Source organism: Anas acuta, chromosome 7, assembly GCF_963932015.1.
Source record: "Anas acuta chromosome 7, bAnaAcu1.1, whole genome shotgun sequence".
Classification (NCBI taxonomy): Eukaryota; Metazoa; Chordata; class Aves; order Anseriformes; family Anatidae; genus Anas; species Anas acuta.
The window spans coordinates 28058704-28078427 of record NC_088985.1 but is presented as its reverse complement, the minus strand read 5'-3'; the positions used below and the strand labels follow the sequence as shown (position 1 = coordinate 28078427).

The 19724-nt window shown below is 43.7% G+C and overlaps 1 protein-coding gene across 7 annotated transcripts in view; it reads right to left on the bottom strand.

The window, feature by feature from the left end:
* Positions 1 to 3442: 3442 nt before the first annotated feature.
* The window catches only part of RBM20 (RNA binding motif protein 20), a 104138-nt gene continuing 87856 nt past the window's right edge, over positions 3443 to 19724 (bottom strand). For 6 of the 7 annotated variants that reach the window (XM_068688505.1, XM_068688507.1, XM_068688511.1 and 3 more), the window contains exons 9-14: positions 18934 to 19621; positions 16926 to 17024; positions 14836 to 15493; positions 12483 to 12602; positions 11396 to 11517; positions 3443 to 7474 (exon numbers count right to left, since the gene is read on the bottom strand). In XM_068688505.1, the coding sequence (XP_068544606.1) occupies positions 7364 to 7474; positions 11396 to 11517; positions 12483 to 12602; positions 14836 to 15493; positions 16926 to 17024; positions 18934 to 19621 (1798 nt within the window). In that variant the 3' untranslated portion in view covers positions 3443 to 7363. The remainder of the gene's footprint in view (positions 7475 to 11395; positions 11518 to 12482; positions 12603 to 14835; positions 15494 to 16925; positions 17025 to 18933; positions 19622 to 19724) is intronic. The other variant, XM_068688506.1, reaches the window with a different exon arrangement.

Here is a 19724-nt window from a genome sequence, read left to right as displayed (position 1 = left end):
GGAAAAAGACGTGCTGATGGCTGAACAGTGGCAGCTCGTGAATGAGAGGCAGCATCTGCCTTTGCAGGAGGACAAAAGCAGCAGGTAACACACAGCCTGTGAATGAGCAGCCACAGGGACATTGGCCTGCTGGTGGAAAGTACCCACGAACATTGGGCCTACCAATTTCTGTCAGACCTCTTGGCTCTATTTCATGCTCAGCTTGGTGTTAGCCACACAAGGCACTGCCGGGTTTCTGTCCACCCCTGCACCAACAGTGCCTGGCACAGGAGGGAACGGCTGAAGGCTCTTTCCTATTTTGCCACACTACAGCTCCCCTCACCCTCCCACCCAGCATGATCTGTGAGACAAAAGGAAAGAGAAGGCTTCTGGGATCACTTACAGCATCCTGGCTGCCTTGTTGACCTGTTGGCAGTCTAATATCTAGCATATTGTGCCTAACTGCGTTAATCTTTCCCACTTTCATTCAGATGGAAATAGGCCCTGGAGTAGCCCAGCTGGAGCAGTGCCGATCCCCATTAGCACCAGGACAGACCTGGGCTGCTCTTCTTGGTGGTCTCAGTGCATTTCTACTCAGCCAGACCTGCGGTGGGCATGCCTGTGTAAGGTCTGCCTTGTTTCCCTGCACTTTTTGGCCGGGGCACCTCAGGTAGCACAGAAACCAGCCCCCTCTCCAGCACAGCAAGTCCCTGTGTTAGGGCTGGTAACAGCAAACAGGGCAGATAAGGAGGTTAAAAACAGCTTGGGCGCACACCAAAAAGTTATGACTTGTTATTGTAACATTAGCAAAGTACATCTGATTGCCAACTGCTTAATGCTAAAGTCCAGGCGAGGCAGCACAAGCCTTGCTCTTGCACCCACACACACATACACACGTGCGTGCACCCTGTGCCCCATAAAGCGCCCACCTCTTGGGGCCAGGCGCTCCATCAAGCATGCACTAATAGCACTGCTGTGGAACTGGTTTGAGCATCGCAGCAGTGATGCAAACAGGCAAATTTCTCCTAATTTCCCACCACAGGTGTGCAAAACATTGCCTGGCTACGCCCCCTGAGCTCAAGGTGAAAGTTTGCTGCCAAGAACACGTCGCTATCTGCCAAAGATAACCCAGCTGCAATGCAAACAGCCCAGTCAGAGAAGAAACCCACAAACAAAACAGGCTTCCTGTGTCCTCTTAAAGACACAAAGGCTGTGTTTGAGGAAGGTGGAACTAATAAGCATGTTCTCAAACAAGGCTCAGAAATAAGGGGAGGACAGCTTATAAACAGGATCCCTCATTTCCAAGGCACTGGGAAGAAACCAGGCTGGAAAAGCTGCCTCCCGCCGGGGCTGCGCTGCCGGTGCTCACTGTCTCACCTGAAGGAACATTGGCCAGGGCCCTGCCTGGCAATTATTTAAACATTTAGCAGGCTGGATTCAGCCTGCCCTATGGAGCTTTCTAGTTCCCAAAAAGCTTTTGGACATGCCCACTCATTTAGATTTGACCCAGTTAATTAAAAATTGATGTACGCTCCCATTTCGGTTTAAAAGAAGCTTACTTCAGGTAGTTAAATGCTGCTCCTAGCAGACGGCTGCTCAACCAGTGTAAGCCTGATGTGAGAGCTCCCTGGCTTTAATCACCACAGGTATCTGGTTAGAAATCTCCCCCTGCAGTAGGCAGATGCAATTGTGTGCAGATAAACCCCAAGAGCATCCGCAGCGTGCCAGGTGGGTCCTGCTGGCCCTGCAGCTCCCCTGCCTGCTTCCAGACCCCAGGCAGGGCCCTCTGGAGTGTCTGTTATCAATAAGAGGCGACAGGTAGGAAGAGCTGGACACTGCTGGTTTCAGCACAGCCTCTGGGGAGCCGTGTTTCCACAGGGCTGGGAGTTCATTAGGTCAGGGCGAGATGGCATGCTGCATAAGGTCCCCACCTTCTCCACAGCGGGGGCACTTTTCCCCCAGGAATACATACCCATGCTCCTGTGGCCTCACAGTGCAGCATTGCATCAGACATGCCGAACAGATGGGGAGTGCTCCTTGTATTGACAGAGATAAGCGAGGGCTGGCGGAGTCAAAGCAAGCAAAGGCAAACCTGTTCCTTCGGGCTGCCCTCGCTGCCACCTGCACAAACACGGCGGAGTCCCAGGCTGCGCCAGCACGGAAGGCAGGGGAAGGGAGGCTGTGCCCCTGGCAGCATCCCAGCCCCGTGGCCACTCACAGCGAGGTGGCTCCTGCTCTCCAAGACCACCTCCACACAGTGACAGCAGCACCTCTGTAGGCTAGTACAAGCCTAGCCACACGTCTGTGTGAGCAGCGTGGCTCCAGCTCCCTTTTTCTGGGAGGGCGCCCATGTTCGGATGGCCCTGACCTCCTCAGCCCTGCTAATCAAGGAGGACAGCCAGGTTACGGGCCAGATATCAAAGGGAGACCCGTCACAGCCTTGTGTCAAAAGGCAGAGCTGGTATTTGGGTGTGGGCTGGTGTTCATCTTTTGTTGTCTTTCACACCTGCATTCCCCTTTCCGCCAAGAAAAGTGCACGTGAAAAAATCTGGACGGGAAACTCATTACATTTTGAACTCCACAATACGGATTGTTTTCTTGTTAGGGATATAATGTGCCAAAATAACAGATGATATTGACTTTCCTGACTTACAGCAAGATAGAGTTGTAGCTGTCATGAGATGGTATTGAAATCACGAGTTTGAAAGCTTCAGTACATCCGGGACAGAAGAACTGAAACCATTTGTGCTTAAAATACATTGCACGTGTGCCTCAGCTGCAAAACACTTACTTCAAAGAGACTGAAGTGCTGACTTAACGAACTGGAGAGTCAGAAAACCCGAGTGCCAGTCTTTTTGCCCATGGCCCATTTCCCCAGCTGTTCCGTGGCAGCGTGATGAAAAGAGGAAAAATCGGCAAAGGGAGAGCAAGGGAGAGAAGGGAAACAGACAAACAGGGGACTTGAGGTGGAAACAAGGTGTGGAGGTGTCCTTAGCTTTGCTGGGGACAATAATTCTGTACGGTGCTCTCAGAAGGCAATCTGGATAGAGACAGAAAAGCCAGTGGGGACAGCCAGCTTGCCTAGTTTGTTTGGAAATAAAAAGGGAAGTGAAGATGTATCTAGAGAGGCAGAAGCAGTGGTAACAATTAATAATAGTTACAGAGTGAAAGGCCGAGATGTGTTCACTTCACCTTCAGCACCAGATGACTGTGGTCACCCGCGATCTGTGTGGCAGGAACTACCTGGTAAGAATCACAACTTCTAGTAATTATATTGGAAAGCAAACATTTTGGCCTCCCGCTTTTATCTTACCCCCCAAACTATCTTTTGTTCATTTTGGTTCTTAACAGATCCCCTGGGAAGCTAGAAGCATGTCATTGCTGGGACATTTGCCCACCACTGCTTATGCTTTTAATTCTCTTTATTAAAATCTTTCCTTTTAAGAAACACAAATTGAAACACTTTGCAATCAGTTACACAGATCATTTAATATTGGTGACAGTTCCTACATAATTAAACAAGTACTAACAAATTCCAACTGTTTACAAGCCAAAACTTAAATTAACAAGATTATATAAGCTCAATAAATAATACATCTGGTCCAGTTCAAGTATAATTCAATAAATCACAGCCTTAATCCTTAGAGAATAGAAAAACCCTGAATATAACCAGCTTAACACTAATTTAGTGTTAAAGCCAATATGAAACTGTCTAATCTTATGGGGCAAATGTTTACTTATTTTACGTTTTACTTCAAAAGAGTAAATTGCAGATTGATATTAAAGACTATTTGAGATCAATACAGATTTCACAAAGGTGAAAAGCATAGTCCCTATTCAAAAAGTGCAATCTTTGGTTGAGATGTGTTGAAATGGTTTGTATATATTAAGGAAGCTCTTTTTTTTAAATATTAATTTTTTTTGGCTAGACCTGAGCCTGCTTTGTGCTATATATATATATATATATGTATATATATGTATTAATAAACAGCGTGGATTATAGTGATGATGAATTATGCCAACTAAAAAAAAAAAAGTAAAGATTTTAAATATAAGAAACCAAAAGAAACACATTTTTACACATGCTGAGAAAGGAAAGCGTCTGCCTACAGTGTCCTTCTTCCTCAGCAGAATAGGTAGTAGAGAGAAGTTGAGGAGCTGAGTGCCTGCCAGCATTGCGTGATGGCCTCTTGGAGAGGGAAGGAGATTATCTCTGAGATCCCAAAGTGAATCAGGCTGAAAATGGATCATTGGGGTCACTAGGAATTAGTTGAGACTTGGGGTTGCTTTTAACTGCTCTAAAGCATAGGGTTCTAGGGAGAGAAAGGACTTTCTCAGAATGGAAGCTGAGAAGAGAAACATTTGGCTGTACCCTGGGTTTTGCAGACTGCTGCTGTGTCAGGACAGAGCCCTGAGGAACAGGGCAGCCAAACCACCTCTACTAACGCCTGGGTTCGGTCACATCTGTGGGGCTGGGCCCTGCACCTGCATCGCCCTCTTGTCATCTCCCTCCAGCAGAGGGAACTACACAGGGCAGGGATCCCATCTTGCCTCCGGAGCCTCCTCCTTCCACAGCTGCAAACAAGGGCCTGGACCTCAACCCAAAACAGGTATCTGGAGCCAGGACAGGCCCTGGTGAGCCTTGGTCACGATTCCAGCTTCTGAAGCCCTAAATAGGGACTGAAACTTAAGCGAGCACATCTCAGTCGGGGATTGAAGGATGCTGAGGGCCACTCTCTCAGGAAGGAATCCTGCGTGCCTAGTGCAGCTGGCTAGGAGAAAGGAGGAGGTTAAATATGCAAGCTATGAATAAAGGGAGTGAGCCTGATTCAGAATCAGAGGAGGGGGGAAGTAGTTTGAGCTACCTCCTGTAAATCCCAAGATAACCCCCGGGCAAACACTCATTTTAATAATTCTGCTGCTGCCAGTCAAAAAGCTCATCGCTGCCTATTGCTTTCCCTGTCTGCCTGTATCCACCTGTCGTCTGTTTTCTGAAGGTCTGATTTAAAGCTTTCTGGCCTGGGAAAGTCTTTGTTGTGGATTTGTGTTGTGCCCATAATAAAGGCCGTGGACCTGTAGCTTCTACTGCAATACAAACAAAGAATAATAACTGTGATACTTTTCTCATTTGAGGTTACCTGGGGATAAAGTTGCTGGAGGCACATGGCTTTGATATAGAGTCAGCTACGTCTCGCATCCAATTAAGCTTAACCACATGGGCTAATGAGCTCCCATTAGGCCGGTGAGAGCCCCGGTTTGATAGCAGGGTTAGCTTCAAAGATTTGATGCTTGCATTTGGAGTGATTTCCTTCCCTTGTGCTCAGATTGTGCTTAAGGGCATGAAGGGAACTTCATATTCAGATGATACATGACCAGCTTGGGAGCTGTGCTTTAGAAGACGGTTGCACAATCTTTACTGCCCTTTTCGTAATCTTATAGCTTGCTATATAAGCTCTTGCCCTAACAGCCCTGTGCTCAAATTTCACTGCAATGTGAAAAACAAACAGTCAAAGGAAAGCCCAGCCCTTGAAGGAAAAATACCTTGTTTGCAATTTTATTTATTTTTTAACATAGGGGAAAACAAAAAAAAAAAAAAAATCTGTTTTAAATGACAGATGGACCCAAATCTTAAAATACTTCAAGTATGGACAAAGGAGGATTTATGCTGCAATGCTTTTCATTTCCCCTCTTCTTTCGGATAGGCCACATCTGAATGTGGGATGCAAAGAATCCCTCAACTTGTAAGAAACAGGAATCCCAAATATGATATCTGAATCCACCTCTGGTAAAAACAAGCAGAAAGCACAGGCCATGAACTGGAAGAGGGCTTCAGGCAATAATGACAGGCACCTCTGAGACACCTTGCCTGGCCACAGGGCACTTCAGGAAGTGAACATGACTGCTGGCACAAGAAATAATGGAACAAATACTTTGGTGGAAGCAGTTTTGGCCATTTGGCCACTCTGCAGTATTTTGCAACATTCTTAGGGATGGTAGGAACCTTCTGGGAAACTGTTTCCTCTGAGCAACATCTCAACAGGGTATCTAGCACCAGCAACTGTTACAGAACGTACCGTGATGAATATTAGAGTAAGGCAAAGAACGGAAACACGTCTGCAAATCCCCATCTGTCTAAATTGCGTGGTGCATTTTATAAAAGCATAACTCTGGGATCAATTCTGGCAATGGTTTGCATACGTATTCACTTTACAACACAAAGCCCCATTGAAATGAACCAGAAACTCGTACAGTGCATTTCAAAGGGACTTTGCAAAATACTAAGCAACAACTGTGCAGAAACAATAGCTCATAATAATGTCAGAGCTGCTGGTGCATCCTGTGTTCTCAGCACAGCACTGTGAGCCATCAGTTGTTGTGTTCACCTTAAAAATTCAGGGAAATAAAATACAAAAACAGTATTTAAAGTCTGGCATCTTTCCATGAAAACCAGGAAAATTCAACATTGCCAAGCCGAGGAAAAGCAGGTTTGAAAGAAAACAGAAAGACTCTAAAAGTCATTGAGTAAAATGTCTAAAAGTGACATGGTCCAAACACACAGCACTTCAAAAATCCTTTCGTGAGAGTTTCAAGTCTGTAAGACTCGAAGTTGGCACCCTTTAGAATTATCAAAAAGAAGAGTCTCAAACACAACAGTACCTGGAGAACATCCTGATCACACCATGGAAAATGCTGAAAACCAGAGCAGGTTAGCTGTCAGCACACACATCTGAACTGCTCTCGCTGTGCTGGGTTCAGGCTCTAAGGTCCCTGGGCAGAGACTGCGGCTCCCTCTGCATTCGTACAACACAGTCAGTGCTTAACAACACAAATATCTATCGTTTCAGCAAGCTCTAAGACACACGGAGATGGATGCTGATGGGGTTTATATTCTGCCATCTACAGATTAGTTTTAGCACAATGGCTTTAGATGTCCTATGCAAATCCTGCTCACTGGGTTAATGAGTAAAATGGCTGAAGATATTTTAAGCAACATTAAAGCCTATTTATAGTCACATCTCCTTTCCTTCCAGCGTCCACTGGAGGATGCTGAGTGCTTCTAAATACTGTGCCTGACCTGATGTGTCACATCAGAATTAAAACTTGAAGAATCCCTGAGAATTCTGATTTAATCTAGGAAACCACTCCCAGCATGCAGAGTGTGAGAAAGAATTGCTCCACTTCTTACAGATATGCCAGTTTTGCTTCACCGTGGGAAACAGTTTCAGGCATTTTGGTTTTTAATGGCACTCTGGGCATAGATGCATGGAACATGCTCTTTATTTCCCCTCCTCTGTACAGTGCAAATTGACAATTATATCAGAGAAATTAAAAAAAAAAAAATGTATCAGCATTCACTCATTATAGCTCTTCCAGTTCATCCACATCATAACTTCTTCTTTGCAAAGTGAGGAACAATTCCAGTGTCATCCTGAAGCAGATGGCTGCCTTCTTCCTTCATTTTCAGGCTCTCTTCTGCAAGCTGTGATAGATATTTCTGCAATCAAATCAGAAACAAAGCATCTTTACCAAAACTGAAAATATTCAACACAGGATGCTTTACTCCTTTTCATAGCTCCTACACTCTCCTGGCACCTCACAAAGAAAGAAACGCATAGAAGCCCCTTTTTGGTGAAAATTCAAGCCAGGAAAAATAGCTGTGCCAGGCAAACTACCTTAATGAGAGATACTGTACTGCATGGAGAGCCTCAAAAGTTGTGTGATTTACCTTGTGCCACAAGGGGAATTGGTGAAAGAGCCAGGAGGACCCCAGCTCCCCATCACAAGTGAAACCTCACATTTTCTCCTTACAAGCAAACTTGCTGCTCCTGTATGCTATAGTGCAGGAACTAATTTCACTGAGTCGACAAAAGTATTCTGGTGTAAGGCTGTTGTGTCAGAAAGTAGATGTGGTTTCTGAGTCATAAGTAAAAGCATATATATTACATTTTTAGGACATCCAGTTCAGACATAAACCTCATACACAAGAACATTTATATTAAGGGATGAATCAAATCAATAACAATTAACAAAATTTAGCAGTCTGGCTAGAGTATTTACATTTATTGTATTGCTCTAAGACAAAGCTTTTCACTATTAAATAAAGACAAGGCCAGTGGGGTCTCCAGCCTTCGGGAAGTGCTCTTAGTAGAGGTGCACACAAAATGGAAAATGACCTGATGTAGAAATGAAAATGGTACTCAACAGACCTAGAAATAGATGGAAAGAAGCTTCTTCATTAGCAACTAGTTTAGACAGACACCTGCATAATAATGTACAGATGGTCTTATTACAGCTAGCACATGCAAGAATATCTGCCCTGTACATTTTTATGAACATAAAGCTCTCTTTTCTAGCTTATTATTCCTTTGGATTTGTCTCAAAAAGATGATGTCATGTCACTGCAAAACCTTATCTAGTTGCAAGATTCCTCCAGAGTAAAGTTAACACTTGGTTACCCATGGGGAAGAGGTGGAATGGGAAATGGGTATAAAGAAACTAGGGGCTGTGTTAAGACTGCCAGGCTGTCTCATGTAAACACAAGATTTGGATTTAAAAAGCACATCTGAAAGGGAATCAGTAAAGGCAAAGAGCAGGCATACCTGTGACAAAATGATGACTGCACCCCTGTCAACCTGAATAGAGATTTAGCAGTGGAAATTTTACAACTCTTAACTGTGGTCCCTGGGTACAAAATTCCATGTGGCAGAAAGCCAGAGTAAACGTTATGGGAGTATATAGAGATATAGGATCCATAAAGATGGGGAGAAGTGATCCGTTCATCATGAGCTGTAATAAATCACTAACGCTTGTCGTTGGATCAGATAAGGCACACACTTCTGGTTTTTAATGATTACCCACCAAAATAAGACAGATTTATCCACCACCTTTAGTTGATGCTAATGTCAGCTATCATGACTAACATGAACACCAGTTTTGAAGCTCACAAACCAGACATTCAAATTCATTTATAGGAAAATGAGAGTCAACAAAAAATATTTTTTCTTCTAAATACAAGTTTTGATGAATATCACAGAAAGCCTGTGGAAAACAGGATAAAATGCTGCACCGAGTTGCCAAAGGTAGCTTACACCAGATGAATCTGACAGCTTTGTGTGGTAGTTGTGGGAGGGAAGGACAAATGGTGGATCTTTTGGACATGGAAACTGTGGTGGATCTGTAAATATAAATACCACCTGGGAAATTATTTATTAAGCTGAAGAGAATGGAAAATTACAAAAAATCTGCAAGGCTGATGAAGAAACAGTTGGAAGTTTTTCAGTGATTGGTGTTCTTCAAGGGACAACACACTGAGGTGAAGGCGACTATTTTACTCATCACCTAAGCGAGGCTTTTGAAGAAAACTGTTAGACAAACTGTTCAGCTTGGCGTTCAAATCCAAACACCGAGGGTACATTCTGGATGTATCTCCAAATAGACTATGTGAAAGATGACATGTAGCAAATAACTACAAAAGACTCATAGTCATGAAAGAATTTGGGACAACATTGCTGGCATTGGACAATGTTATTCCTCAGGTAGGCAAGACAACAGAAAGACAGGGGGCAGCCGCAGTGCCACAGCTTCAGATACAGTCACTGTCCGTAGCTCTTACGTTGGTGGATACACTCATTAAATTGCACCATCCTAGAAGACTGATATTTCTTGCAGGGTGCATAAATTAGCAGTACTGCAATTAGAACAGTTCTAGAAATACAGAGCAATTATTTAAAATTTGCTGAGTTTCCACTTGAGAGGGCAAAAGTTGGATGGGTATTTATCAGGCACTTACTTCCTCCATTTAATAAGATAAGAGGTACAGCTCTAGAGAACAATATGTTTTCATTACCATGTTTGACAGATTTAATTTTAACAGCTTTTGCGGTCTCTGTGCTTTATCTCAAGTCAGTGTTAGATATCTACCACAGTGCTCATGGGAAATGTCTTACAGGAGAGAAAATGTGTGGTGTGATTGTTTGTTGTTTCATGCTGATTCAGTTTTAATGGACATATTTTCTCTATGACTTTGACAAAATAAATGAAAATGAAAAAAAACACCTCTCCTTCCCATGAGGCTAGTTACCAAGTGCTGAAGTTGCAATCTTTGTTGAAGCACGAGTTTCTTTGGGAAAGACTTGCATGGGACACATGGCCTCCCCTGAGTGGTGCTACCTTTGGTGAATCCCTCTGGATTTTCTTGTAATAAGCAAAAAAGGACATGCAAACTGGGCACCTGTTCTTCAGGCTTACACTTGGAGGATCCAACATAAGCAAGCATAGCAGCTCTGCAGGCACGGTCTTTGAAAGCCAGAGGCCTTCGTATGATGACAGCTGAGTGACTTCAGGCAAGTCAAGAAGAAAATTCTCCCAGAGAAATGTTTTGACTTTGAGCGTCACTTACAAAAAACTATTCTCAGAAAAGCTAATGTTAGGGAGAGTTAACGTTAGCCAGTTAGGGAGAGATGGGTATTACTTGAAGAGAAGCAGGGCTCCAGGAAGTAAGACAGAAGGAATAGAAAAAGAAGGAGCAGTCTTGTTCTTTCATGTCTTTTGCTGGGAGTGTGAGAATGCCAACAGCATTCTGATAAAAGCATCTCCTGCAGTACATGTACCCTACACAAAGGCATGGACTCAAGGGGATATGCAATAAGGTCACCTCCTCTAAGGAGTCCTCAGCCCTGGGCAGTTGATGCTCATGCTGTTATGACTGATATTATCAGCCGTGCATCTGAGAAGTGATAAAGGTGGGGGGCTTTTGATTTAATGGCAAGCACCCACAGCCTCTTTGTGCTATTATCAAGTGCTGAAACCACACAGGTGATTACACGCTTCTGCAGATCCTTAGGGAAATTATTGAGTAGTGGTGTTCTGCGTGGCTGAGCCCCCGTGCTGCTCTGCAGCGTAGCAAGGTGATTTCAGCAGGTCACAGGAAATGCCTCGCAGAGCCTGTGCGTCACAGAGTACTGCTTGCTGAAACATGCTGCAGAAATATATGCTCATGCAAAGTAGGAATGGCAACTTTATTAAACAAGTGGCATATTTAGTGCTCCTTGAACTAAGAAATAATAAAGGTTGTTGCTGGGCTCACTCCCAGTGATGCAAATGTCTGGGACCTTCAAGACCAGACAGCTAAAGGTCTGAGTTCTTTCCTGTGCTGGTGACAAGGACCAAATATGGATAAGAAGATAAAATTGTCACCTGGCCACATTTTATTTATGACCCAGAAGTAGATTGTGGGGATCTGGCAATGAGAAATTAGTGTGCTAACATTTGGAACCACTGAAAAGTTTTGTTTATCTGAACTTCATTTTTTCTGAATTCTAACTACAGCACAAAATCAAATTTTTGGTAGCATAATTATCTTATACACAGTCCACCCCATGAGCTAGTTATTAGCTAGTTTCAAGTGTGTTTTTACCTGAAGATTTTTGTAGTGAACGGTACTTCTGCAGTGATTTGTCTTTGCCGTCTCTTCATTTGTGTAGAAGAGTCCACAGAGCTTGCAGTAAAAGCCGGTCCTAGGCACCACAAATTCCACACCTATTGAGAGATTCTGATTTACATTAAAATGTCAGTTGAAACCCTTCCCCTCCAGCATAAACTTGCTTTCAAAGAAAAAAAAAATTAAAAAAAAAAAAAGGTGCTGCTTCGTTAAGTAACATAGATATGAAGACTGATCCTGGATTCACTTCTCTGATTTACCTAGTTTTGCAATACTGAGCTGCAGTCTAAAATCTTGTGCATTGCAAATGCACTTTGCACTTCTTCTTTCAGAAATATTATACATATGTAAAAATGTACCTTCTCTCACATAATGTTGACTGGAAACTTCACTGTGTAACCTCAAGGGCTGGAATAGCCATAGTAATTATTAGCAGCAACATTCACAATTGCATTATGCAAATTACTTAAAGATGTTCCTCTCCCAGGTGTTTTACTCATGATCAGTGTGTACACAGTAAAGCCAGTGTTTTTGTTTAAAGTATAAAAAACACTTTTATAACAAATACTTATAAATTGCTAAGTATTTTTCATACCATACGTCTTAAGAGTTAAACTGTCTAATTCCTGGAGCATTCCCTGGATGATCCTTCTACCCTCAAGAGGTTCTACCAAAGCCTCACCAGCTTCCTTATGAGGCCAAACAGCCCTGCTGGGGCTCCCAGCAGGCTAATTTATGCTTATTCTTGGTTACTGCAGAGATTCCTTGCATCAGTCAGGCTCAGGTTTGAGACAAAAGTCCACAGGAACTTATTTCATCAGTGATGGCATTAGCAGCTATTTTTTTAGCCATTCATGTGGAAAGAAATTAGCAATGGTCTGTAATGAAGTCCGTTTCTTTCAACAGCTACCTCTCTGTTGTATGCCCTGTTCCTTCACTCTCCTCACATCTGTTCTGAGAAATAAATATAGCAAGCAGCCTTAAAGTGACATCTTGTTGTAAGCTCTAGGAATTGCAGTGGGTGGCATCTCAGGCCAGCCTCGGCCTGGGCGTCCAAACGTACCCAGGGGAATGCTGAGTTCGGTGAAGACGTCCTCCTGTTCCCAGCCTGGCGGAGAGTGCCTTCTTCTAGGCTCTACTTCGGGGTACTCGAGAGATCTCATTTCCAGGTACCTAGAATTTGCTTAACGAATGAATAAATGTGTTGAATGAAAACACTTTATTAATATGAAAAGACACTTGGTGACTTCTTGGGAACACTTTCTGGATAGAGCTACGAATGAAGCAAAATGGATAAAATGCTTTTCGACTGAAATATTGGTGCATCCCAATAGCTGACACAGTCACTCCTATTTCTCTCAGTAGCCCATTTTTCTATTTCTAACTTCATGTTTGTTATTGTTTTTCTTTTCATATTTTAATCCCTAAATAGATCTGTAATATTACACAAGCAATAAGCACAAGGATGGCCAGACTGCAGCTCCGTAACCACCTATGGAATTGCACGGCCAGTGATGGAGCTGCAGGACCTGCTGAGAGCAGCTCTTCCTGGAGCCACTCTTCTCCCATCCTCAGCTCCCCAAGGGATGGTTTCTGCTTTATGGCTCTGGACCATTTGAAGATTTCAGTTTCTGGCCGGGGAGGGGATTATTGGTCCCTGCTGATCAGCCTAAATGGACACAGGCAGGAGATGAAAGCATAGAAAACAGTGGGTTGATTTGCTGAGGTAGATAAAGGTAGTCAAAAGAGCAGATGCTCTCCCTCCCCAACATGTGAACTCCTTTTATTAGACAATGACTTTTTTTTTTTTTCCCATAGAGCATCAGAATTTCAGGTACACTGGTTTGGTTCCTATTCTTCAGTTCTAACATCGAAGAACTGGTTCCCTTACCCTGACATTTCCACTGCATTGCAAATTTTGCCTAGATAAGGGATATATTTTCTCATAAAACAAAGAGATTTTTGCGCAACCCAAACCCTTCCTGCCTTTCAAGTCTGTAGTTCAGAGATCTGCAATATCTGGCTATGAAAATGATACTTTCTTCATTGTTTTAAAGACATCTAATACATGGTTTAAAAGAAAATAATATGAAATCCTGACTGGTTGACTTTCAAGTTAACTTTAAGACGATCCCAGGGCCTTTGTGGCAACTGAAGTCCCACTGGAGTTGATTTCTGGCCTTCTGAGCTGGCAGCTGCATTTGCAGAGAGCCTTGCACTGCAGATCCCAGATACCAAATCCATGGCGGAAATATAGGGCACAAAAGCTCCCCAGGAGTTTCCAGGCTCCCTGCAGGCCAATTGGAAGCTGAGATACTGAAAACACCAAAGCAACTGTGCTACTGGACCTGGACTGCTGCGAACTGGGCAGCCAGGGGAGCCAACCTCACAAACCCCAGTTGCAGGGAGTTCACGTGGCAGCATTATCTCTGAATACACACAGCCTGGAAAGCTGTCTTTGGGACAGACAGGTAAGTACTGAAAACTGAGCAAGTTTCATATCTGTCCTGGAGGAAGAAGTTAGTTCAAGATCAGACATTCACATTAAAGGTTCCAGCATTTTCTGCTAGAAAATGACACTCACAACGCTTCCTGCAACTTCTGTTCACCTGCCCTTCTCCACCACATGAGCTCCAGCAGCAACCAAAAAAGAGCATTCCTGGCCTGCATGGTCTCTGCTTTCCACTTCCACTCATTATGCACAACCCAACCGCTCAAGTTTCATTTGAAAGTGTGACAAGGAACTGAACTCAATTTCAGACACTCGGGATCTCTTTTTTCCCTGACAGTAAAATATTAATGGACAGCTACGATTACATTTATTGGCACTATCTCACAGCAGTCCTCTCAGATATATTAAAGGCAGCATGCATTAGATAACAGGAGATGATAAGGCAAGTCCTGACAAAAGGCATGCAGGGACTGAGAAGTAACAATTTACGGATAATTTCCATGTTACTAATGCCACCGTACAGTGTGTAAGAATACCCACCTTGTCCAGCAGCCAGCTAGACACTACAGATACTTTTCTGTTGACCTTCAGAGACTGTCACTCATTTCATTGACAATTCAAAATAAATTTAGCAGGGCACTGAAAGGGTTCAGCTAAACTCATGTGAACCTTGACATGACAATTATAGCAGCTTATGCCTTTCAGAAAGCTTGCAAGCTGCTTATCATATTTCCTTTACACTATTCAGCTAAGAGCCTCTAATGGTTTAGCTTGGCGAAAGGCACTGGAGTTCTTTTACTGAGCTGCTCCAAGGACAAGTCTTGATACTATTAGCAACATTTACTCTTGTTAGCAATAAATTTCAATCTACTGTCAGAGAAAATATGCAAAGCTCTCTGCAGGCTGAAAAGGGAAAAAAAAAAAAAGAAAAGAAAAAAAGAAACAGTAAAGAAACAGTAGTTACCCTCTGGACACTCTTGGCTTCCATGTCTTGTTTCTTCACTAGCATTTTTAACAAGCATTTCCATAACTTCTCTGTTCTCAGCTCCTTGTGATTCCATCTGTTTGTAATCATCTATAAATGTATCCGGGACATGGAGACCCTCTTCTTTCAGCTGAACAGAAGGTATATGGTGATCTTCAGGCTCTAAGTGAGTGTCAGAGGTTTTATCATTTTTTTCTTCCTTCTGCTGCTGATCCTTAGCAGGTTGGTCTTCTTGTGACTCCTCTGGCTTCTGCTCAGGGTCTAGATTTAGGCTTGATGCTTCAGTTACAGCATCATCATTGTCATCCTCCTCCTCTTCATCCTGACAGACGCTAGAAGCTACACTACCCTTTGCTGATCTGAAGTTTGTTTCTAAAGCTTTATGGGCAAATTTGTCTTCATTCCTGGTTACGTGGCCATGATCATTTTTCAGTTCTAACATGGTTGTCATACAGGGACACATTTCTGAAGCAGCTTTACTTTTTTGATCAACTGGTACGATTTCTTCAAGCTCAGTTATATCAGGCTCCATAATTAAATCATCTTCTCCCACTTCATCTACTGTCACTAATTCCTCCATGTTAGCAGGATACCAGGTCTCGCCTTCTATCTCACTTCCACTCTCCCAGTCTTGGTCCTGTCACAAAGATGTAAAAAAATTGAGAGATTAGTGATTACATATCAACACTGATAAACTCTGGGCTTTGAACTTCAGTAACAAGGAAAAGCTTTGATCTGACCATGTCTAGCCCATTTTGAATTTTAGTTTCAACGAATGGCATGCCTTGATGCTATGATTTTAAACGTTATGCACAAAAACAAGGAATATTTTTACAATAATCATGTAAACTTCACTTTTGGAAGATCCTGCAACTGCCTTTGGCATTAAAGTCTCCACTCCTTGCTGTTCTGTAAGCAGCAGGACAAGGCACAACATGTCATACTTTATTTTGTGACTGACTGCTGTGGGATCCCCAAGGAAACTAACCTCGCCCCTTCTCTACCTCTGTCCCAGGGCAGCCAGAAATAAGCACTGCAGTGAGAATATACTGAACCCTACTCTAGCCACTGTGGCTTTGACTTTGCTAGATTAGGTCCTTTAAAATTCCTACAGTGACTGAGAAAACATGTCTATGTTTTGTAGTCATTTCCTTCCACCAGCAAGAGCCCTCCGCCGAGGACTGTGTTGACAGAGGTTGGCTTCGACTTTGAGAAAAATCAGTTTTACCGTTATATTCCAATGTTTATAATTTGAAGTACCTCATATATGCAGTATATTATTCATATATTCATTATATATATTCATATATTCTGAACATTTAGGATGTTCAGAATTATAACATTTTTGTTCTTTTCAATACATACTTGGTGCGGTTTAGATTTCAGCTCTCAGAATCATCGTGAGCACATAATCTATTAATAATCTGTATTCTCCTCCTGTTTGGTCATTCCCACACTTCCCCTCCTAGAATCCTAAAACAGCAAGAAAACTCTGGGAGTTGACGCTGTTCTTGCCAGGAGATCAGTTTTCTGCAGCAACAGATATCAATAGCTTCCATATCTGACCATCAACCCATGACCCTACAGATATGACGCTGGAGGAATTCCAAGGACATTGCTGTCTCCGACTGCGATGCTGCAGTAGGGGTGCTGTTAAGACACTATTTAATTAAAAACAGAAATAATCAAAGAGGCTGCTATCCCTAATCCATCTAAGGCCAATGCTCTGAAAAGTTTTCATCATTAGTTCCCTCCTTCTCCACTGACTGACTGCATCTCCTATTTTTGGGCACAGTTCACAAAGTTACATGGTTCACTTGGGCATACATTACAGCTGTCAGTGCCAAGGGCTATGCATGTGAAGCAATGTACATGGGCAAAGAGCAACTAAAAAAAGAGTTCTGGAGACTTCAGGAAAAGGTCAAGATAAGGCAAAGTAATTTAGACACCCATTCTACAGCCCCTCTACACGCCCTTCCATGGGACTTTTAATATTTCAGTTGAACATGCTACCACACCTGGATTTTCACTTATTTTATCATGGAAGTTGTCACCAACATGTCACCAACCTTCTCTTTTCTTGCGTTTTCCAGAATCTCTCCAGATTCTCTTCTTTGTTTATTAGCTGAAGGTGAGCTCTTCTCTGCATTTTGCTCCTCTTTTCCAAGCTAAAATAAAGACAACATATACACATAAAGCAATACGCAGTGGTGCTCTATTATGTTTCTATTTTGGCTTTGGGGAAGCAAAGTCACCCACAAGGTCACATTCTTTATTTCTAAAGTTAATGCAAGTCAACTGGACTGTGGGAAAAGACCCAAGAATTTGATTCCATGTGCAAAGCTGCACAAATAAGAATGATGAAAAAAGAAATTGAAACAAAATTAGAGATATGTAATTTATATCATAGAGTTAGCAAGAAGACAGGTTGGGGAGAATGTGAATTCATTAAAATTTCCAGTCTCTCCCCCGTTCTCTACTCACATCTGTTATGTTGAGTCAGACATGGTAAGGAGAGCAGCAGTGTTAAAACCCTGCAAAAGACCTCAACTGTTTTGTTTATTGATGCAGGATCAGTCAAGAGTGTGACTGTTTGCACTGTTCACGCTTTGGAAGAACAAAACCACAGTGTTACCTGGCAATTAGTCAAAGAGGGGTGGAGAAAAAGTATGAGCTCAAGAGCATTCAAACCTATTTCTTCCTTTTAAAACATGTTATTAGCAGCAGTCCCCAGGGAAATGTGCCTTTTACAAAGCCAGTTTAAAAATGAACAGAAAAATATGCAGAGGGGTGTGCAGCACTGATGATTCAGGAAGCTGCCTGACATTTCCGTAAGTGAAAGAAGTCTCCCAAGGAACCATCCATCACAGCGAAATGTCGGCCCCAGGAGAAAGATGACAAAAGGTGGTTACAGAGGCACATATCTATGGCATGAGCTAGCGCTGCCGACTGTTACAGAGACTCGCTGAGTTACAAGATCTAGGCATCTCCACCAACCTTGCCCCCACACAAGAAGAACAAATGCAAGGTCAACTAAAAACAGCCAGGGACAGCCCTGGCAGAGCAGTCACTAGCCAGAGCTGGACCCCTGGTCAGCAAAGCAGCTCCGCAGCCTCCTGTGCCAGCATCCCCGTGGGCGGATGGAGGCCGGGTATCACCAGGGGGCTGGGGGAGGCAGGGTGGCCGAGAGCCAGAAATAAGATCCCTGCAGGGAGGGGATATGAGCATGGGTTGTTCTGAGATGAGCGAGGCATCCCGATCTGTTCCCTCTCTATCTTTTTCCAGTTGAGAATCAAACCCACAAACACTGCCACTTCACCGACCGGCAGCATTTCTCCAGCGATCCCGTAACTTTACAGGTGAGCTGATCCAGTGGCTCTGCCATGGAAAGAGATTCCTGCTAGCACATTGAAGGGAGCGGTGTGAATTATCCCTGCCACAGCTGAGGGCAGGAGCGCAGGTTTAACAGACACCAATTGCTTTACTGAGCTGACCAAAGGAAAATGCTCCACATAAAAAATTAATTCCTCGTTTTTGCAGTATAGTAACTTACAGCTACGGCAGCATAGCAATATATATTGTGCGTCCCTGTAACATACTACTTAATTCCCAGATAACCTGATCCACATCACACGCAGCAGGAAGGAGGTAATGATGCTGAAAGAGCAGCTGGGGGAGGGCAGAGAGGGCAAGTCAGAGATTTGGAAAAGAGAACAGTAGGCCAATGGCCCCTGCACATGCAACCTGCATGCAAATAGCAGATATTCCTTTGGTTTAGTTTTGGTTGCCTCTAACTCTTCCCCCAACTAGTTACCCAGAGGTTCTGGGTATGACGGCGAAAAATGACGTCCAGGTGTTTAACACTGAAATGGCATAATAGATTTGCATAGATCTGGCCAAAAACATGGATGAGGTGACCTCCCAAGGTCTCTTCTAGAGCCATATTCCCTAATCGTATCATGGCAAAACGCCGCATATCACCAGCACCACACCCAAAACAAGTGACCTAAAATACTTCAGAAAATACGTCACATCATAATTTACCTTCTTCTTACATCAGTTTGGGATTCTATTTACCTTATTCTCCGCGGGTTTGGTTTCCTTCAGGTCGCTGCCTTCAGCAGCAGCATCTTCTTCTTGGTCTTTTTCCGCTTTCTTCACTTTATTCTTCTCACTTTGTTTCTGCCTGGAGCCCTCAGAGGCTTTGCTGTGCTTCTGTTCGGCCATCTCCTCCCTAGCAGCGTCTTCACTGTAAGAATGCCTCCGTTCCCTTAGCTTTGCCTCTTCCTTTCTCTTGGATCTGCCAGGCAGCTCCTGCAGCTGCCTCTGAAACTTGTCAGATTTTGACTTAGAGGCTTTTCGGTAATAGTCATCTTCCCTACTCTTGTAGCCAGATATAAGGTGAAGAGAGCCAGGAGAACCACTCCTTAAATATTTTTCTCTGTGCCCTCTGCCTCCTTCAATCCGTTCATCCAAATCAAACTTGTCCAGCTGTCGGGAATAATGTTTCCTCTCGTGTACCCACGTGTCAGTCCTATCCCTCTTCTCATCCCCATTCTCTCGCCATTCTCTGCTGTCTCTTTCCTCGTCCCGTCGGGAATACGGGGACTGATCCCACGACTCTCTTCCATTTCCCCAGTCGGTCCTGCTGGTCCCCATCGGGCTGTGGGGTGAACTGCAGGAAGTAAAGCTGGGAGTGTGGGATCGGGGTGACAAGGAACGGCTTATGGGGCTGCGAGAGCGGGGCCTCTCCGTGCCATACCTGCTGCAGAAGGAAAAGGCAGCTGTAACTGGCTGGCCCACCGTGGCCCACCGCAAACACACGGGGCTACCCCATTGCCTGCGTGCCTGAGAACTCAGGTCTGTCA